Source organism: Chrysochloris asiatica, unplaced genomic scaffold, assembly GCF_000296735.1.
Source record: "Chrysochloris asiatica unplaced genomic scaffold, ChrAsi1.0 scaffold00022, whole genome shotgun sequence".
NCBI lineage: Eukaryota > Metazoa > Chordata > Mammalia > Afrosoricida > Chrysochloridae > Chrysochloris > Chrysochloris asiatica.
In genome coordinates, this window is record NW_006408540.1 from 19651294 (window position 1) to 19657289 (window position 5996).

The 5996-nt window shown below is 42.3% G+C and overlaps 1 protein-coding gene across 1 annotated transcript in view; it reads left to right on the forward strand.

The window, feature by feature from the left end:
* The first annotated feature begins 1262 nt into the window (after positions 1–1262).
* GTF2F2 (general transcription factor IIF, polypeptide 2, 30kDa) overlaps positions 1263–5996 on the forward strand; it is a 176871-nt gene continuing 172137 nt past the window's right edge. The window contains exon 1 of the mRNA XM_006837619.1: positions 1263–1421. Coding sequence (XP_006837682.1) covers positions 1356–1421 — 66 coding nt within the window. The 5' untranslated portion in view covers positions 1263–1355. The remainder of the gene's footprint in view (positions 1422–5996) is intronic.

The following is a 5996-nucleotide window of genomic DNA, read 5'->3' on the forward strand; positions in this document are numbered from 1 at the left end:
AGCAGAGAGATTACGTTTTATTCTAGAGGCAAGGAGAGAAAGGAAAACTGTTTAAGCAGAATTCACAAATTAGGTTCGTCTCTTATACATTTGTATTGTCACTGACCTAATTAACCCTGGATCTGGGACTCTAAAGAGAGGGTGATTCATTTGCTCAAGCACTGGTCCTCAGTGGCAGCCTTTGAGTTGAGACATCACTTTCTTTTCAGTTGTACAAACAGTATGTTTCAGAACACCCCACTGCCTTCGAGTCAATTCTGACTCATAGTATCTCTAAAGGACTGAGTAGAACTATCCAATACCGTTTCCAAGGCTTTAAATATGTAGGGAACCAGACTGCCAGTCACATCATTCTCCCACAGAGCAGCTGGTGGGTTCCAACCGCTGACATTTTGGTTAGCAGTCCAGCTCTTTGTTTTCAGAATATCTAGGGGAGATTAGTCGAATGCCAGTGCTCACTTGTACTTGTTCACTGCCTAGGAAAATGATGTTTGAAGAACTCCAATTTTTACTCTGACCCTATCCTTCAAAATATTGTCTCTCTCTCCTTGGTCAGGATTGGGCATATACTGACAGCTGAATCCCATTTTTCTGTTTTGATACACTACTTCCTGAGTTATGCTGATCTCCTGGTGTGGATCTGTAGGATAAGCAATGGCCAGCTAACCCCAAGGTCGCCGGTTCAAACCCACCAGCTACTCCTCGGAAGTTCGCTCTGAATCTGAACTAACAACGGCACTTAACAACACCAACAATCTTTAAATGCTTTAAATGAAGGCACCCTGATGGCACAGTGGTTTAAGCATTGGGCTGCTAAATGAACTCTCCTCTGTTGGAACTCATCAACTGTTCTGTGGAAAAAAGATGTGATAGTAAGCTTTCATAAAAGATTTACAACCTTGGAAACCCTATGGGGCAGTTGTAGTCTATCCTATGGCGTCACTATGAGTTGGAATCCCGTCCAAGGAAGGTTTTTGTTGTTGTTGTTGTTGTTTTAAGTTTTTTAATATATTGCAGACATTTGGTGATCTCCAACAACAACAACCCTCTGCTTTAAATTGCTCGGGCACTAGCCATTCAGTAGCTATGCCCATCCAAGAGGCGGCTGAACCAGAAAATATGTCCCCAGTAGCGCGCCGTACTGCTGATGTAGTGCGCAAGCGCGGTTCCCGGCTCCCAGCGGCGAGTTCCTGTTTCCCAGAATTTCCTGAATCCTGGTGTTTGAGCGACTCCGGCTTCTCTGTAAGTCCTCTTTACTCCGCGGCTGTGTCTTTGCTCCGGACGCTTGTCCCACAGATTTCCTCCAACTCCGGAGCCGTTGCTCTGTCCTGCAGATCTCCACCGGCGACAAATCCATGGCTGAGCGCGGCGAACTCGATCTCACCGGCGCCAAACAGAACACCGGAGTGTGGCTAGTCAAGGTAATGCTGGCGCGGCTCCCGCCTGCGCGCTTCCTGGTAGAAAGAGTTTTAAGTGACTTCAGACTGCCCGGTTCCATGCGGCTTTGAAATTTCTGTTACTGCCATCTTATTAGAACTCCACATATCTGGAGAGGTGGAATCATTGGCATGCCCGTTTACAAACCAGAAAATCAGCTTAGTGGTATTCAGCCAGAATCCACACTGGCCTGAAACGGTTGGATCCCTTTTCCCCTACGATCTGGCCTGTCTTGGTGCCCCCGATTTGAACACTGCGTTTACCCCCATATCGAAGAACCCCTGCATCTTGTTGAAGCTGATTTTAGTCATAAGAATGTACAGAAGAATCTGCTTTCTGTAGCTTCTCGATCAGAAAATAGAACTGGACCTTGAGTACCCTTAAAATTTTCACTTAGGTCATAGAACTGGACTTTGAGTACTCTTAAAATTTTCACTTAGGTTTGACGACTTGCTTTGACGACTCTTAGGAGTCCAACTCTTCGAAGACGAAGAGTTCTGAACGAATGGGAGTAGAAGACACTGGATTGCGGTGTTCTTTTAGAACACAATTAGGACTCTTGAACTGACCACCATATGTGTTTCATACAAAGATTGTTAAATATTTTGTCTGTTTGGTTTGCAGTCTTGATTAGCTACTAGCACAGTATTTGTATTGACTTTCATTTTGGGGAATGTTGTTTCATATGATTTGGAACCGCAAATGTAGGTAGGGTCCTTTGGTTTGTTAATGTTATTGTTGTTAAATGCTGTCGAGTCTGTTCGGACCCATAGCGACCCTGTATAGGGTTTCCGAGGAGAAGCTAGTGCACTAGCTTGAACCACCGACCTTGAAGTTCTAAAGACTTTGCAGTCTGATGCTTTAACCCACAGTACCACACCAGGACTAGTTAACTATGATCACATGACCTAGTCCTCTTCAGTTAAATCTCAGGTACTTCAAGTCCATCCCTCTAAAATAGCCCTTTTATGGTGATTTGCTAGCATATCAAACTTGTATTATATTTTTCAAAGCACTTAAGAGTCTAAAGTGTTAGTGAACTTCATTCATGTATTAAGTGTTGATTACCCTCCGTCCCCCAAAACACACACACACATACACACACACACACAATCACATTCCATGAAAACAGGACCCATAATAGTGTTTGGCACATTAGTAATTGCTTGATAAATATTTAATGACTAGATGCACAATCCCATTCTTCATTCTTAGTCTTATCTGTGGCACTCTTTGATGGTATCTCACAACTAAATCAGTATACTGAGAGAGGATGGAGTACATGGGCATTTCTCACTTCAACTGCATGCTAAATGGAAAACATTGAGGAAGGAGACAATTTCCTTTAGGCTAAAGAAAAAAAGTTGTGGGACTTGAGATGATGTTTTTTTTGCTTAGCCAAAACAAAAGGCCTTCAGGTTGATTCCAACTCTGAGTAGCCTTTTATAGAGCTTTCTTCTTTTTCTCTTTGAGCTGCTGGTGTGCCTTAACCACTGACCTTACAGTTAGAAACCCAGTGCCTAACCCAGAGTGCCACCAGGGCTCCTTGCTTTTGTGCTTGGAGAGCAGGGTAAATGTGCAATATATGTTTGTCCTACAGGATTTGGATGTAGGGAGAGATATAGCATATTATACTGTAGAGTGGAACAGAATGTTAAGACAGGGATTGTGTTCTAGAAAATAAAAAGGAGACTATTATGTCTAAGGAGTCCTGGTGTGGTGCTGTGGTTAATGCACTGGACTACAAGGTAGTTCAGGCTCATCAGCTGCTCCTACGGGGTTGCTATGAGTCAAAACTGACTTGGTGGCACTTAACAACAATTATGTCTGAAGCAGAGAGGTTTGTGTAAAATTTGAGACCATATACCCAGATTGTCATTTTATGAGATGGAGATGTCTTAATTTCAAAGCAGTTGCTGTCAAGTGGATTCTGTCTTGATTTTTGTAGAAAATGAGGACCCTTTGGAGAGTTTTGAGTAAGGCAGAGATACATTATTCTTTTAAAAAGTAAGTAAACTTGGCAGTGGTGGGTGGTGGTGGTTATGTGCTCTGCAGTTGGTTCCGAGTCATATCAACCCTGTATTGGGTTTCCGAGGCTGTAAATCTTTACAGGAGCAGAAAGCCTCATCTTCCTCCCGTGGAACCGCTAGTAATTTCGAACTCCTGACTATACGATAAGCAGCCCAACTCGTAACCACTATGCTACCAGAGCTCCTTAAACTTGGCAGTACACATTGCAAATTAGAGGGGACTAGTGATCTTCATTCTTCTTGGGTCAACTATCAACACTCATGGAAGCAGCAGTCAAGAGATCAAACGACGTATTGCATTAACTAAATCTGCTACACAAGACCTTTTTAAAGTATTGAACATCGAAGATGTCAGCTTGAGGACTAAGGTGTGCCTGACCCAACCCATGGTATTTTCAATAAGCTCATATGCATGCAAAAGCTGGACAGTAAATAAGGAAGACTGTAGAAGAATTGATGCTTTTGAATTTGGAGGAGAATATTGAAAGTGCCATGGGCTGCCAAAAGAACAAACAGATCTGCGTTGGAAGAAGTGCAGCCAGAGGGCTCCTTGGAGGCCAAGATGGCCAAACTTCGTCTCTCATACTTTGGACATATTGTCAGGAGGGACCAGTTGCTGGAGAAGGCTATCATGTTTGGTAAGGTGAAGGGGTCAGAGAAAAAGAGGAAGATCCCCAGTGAGATGGATTGGCAAGCAGCATCGATGGACTCAAGCGTGGCAGCAGTAGTGAGGTTGGCCCAGGATCGGGCAGTGTTTCATTCTGCTGTGCATAATAAGGTTGCTGTGGGTTGGTACCGACTTGATGGCACCTAACAACAACAAGTGATCAGAGTAGCATAGTGGTTACGAGTCAGGCTGCTAACCTCAAGGTCAGCAGTTCGAAACTATTAGCTGTTCTGCTCCCATCAAGATTTACAGCATCAGAAACCCTGTGCAGGGTCGCTATGAGTCGGATCCTACTCCAAAGTATATAACCATCATTACTACAGCGGCGGCAGCAGCAGCAGTGATCAGAGTCAGAATTAGAAAGTCATTGCACTAGCATAGATACATTTGAGATGTTGAAGTCTGATGAGTTAGGGAAATGTTTTCAGTAAAAGTTGTCAGGATTTGGAAACTGGGTACTCTAGAGAAACAGAACCAGGCATACAGATATGCATACATGTGTACGTAGAGAGAATTGGCTGATGTGATTGTGAAGTGCTGACTTCTGTTGGTCAGGCATTAGGCTGAAGACTTTTGCACTTTCTAAAATCTGGATGTAGGTCAGGCATTGAGAAGAGTGAAGAATAGGAGTGTTCTGGGAAAACATCTATTTACAGGTATAATATGGAAGTAGAACACACCCTTAGGGGAAACTCCCCTTTTGCTTTTGATTGATTGAGGCTGCTCCCATTATAGAAGGTAATATGTTTATTAGGAATACTGGAGTGACATTGTAGGATAAAGCAATTGTAAGACTACAAGACCAGTTTGAAACACAAGGTCGGTGGTTCACACTCACCTATACGGTGTTGCTATGAGTCAGAACTGGCTCACACACGTAACAACAACAAAGACTAATGTTTTATCAAATAATTGGGTACCATAACCTAGCCAAGTTGACCCATAAATTTAACCATAACATTGATTAAATGAGGATGTAAAGGAATGTAGTAAATTTGAAATTGAAGACGTTAAAAGAATTTTGGTAGTCTCCCATTTAGTTAAATTGTTGTTGTTAAGTGCTGTTGAGTCAGTTCCGACCCATAGCGACCCGGTATAGGTTTCCAAGGAGCAGCTGGTAAGCTTGTACCACTGACCTTACAGTTGAAACAACTTTGCAGTCTGACGCATTAGCCCACAGTGTCACACCAGGACTCCTAGTTAAATATATGCCCACTTAAATATAACTTGTCTCTTAAACAAACAACAACAACTCTGCTCAAGCCAATGATTTGTTCTCATTTTATAAAGGTAGTTATAACACTTTGGTTCTTTCTTGTTTGCAGGATCATTGCTTCCTAATATCAACGTCATATATAGTATTTCTTTTTTATTTCCTAATCTTAATTTTTAATGGGTTGGGTGGGACATTTTTAAAGGGTGGGTAGGGTATTTTTAAATGGTTGTGTAGGGTGTGTTTAAAGGGTTGGGCATGGTGTTTTTAAACGTGGGAGAAAGATGAGGCTTTCTGCTCCCGTAAAGATTTACAGCCTCGGAAACCTATACAGGGTCGCTATGAGTTGGAACCGACTCCACGGCATGTAACAACAACAACAATCTTAATGTGTCAGGAAAATGAATGGACATTTAAATATGTCTTTGGATATTTCCTTTTTCTTGCTAGTTTGTGTCCTATAACAACCTTGTTTCTTGAGGAAAAGAATTGCTAGTAAATACTTTCTGTTTTAAACATCTATGTTTCCCCTTTATTTGAAAATTTTTTGTTCTAGTTAAAGGAGTCCCAATGTTGCTCTGTAGGATAAGCATTGGATTTCGAGCCTCAGGGTCAGCGGTTGAAACTCACCAGTTGATCCTTAGAAACT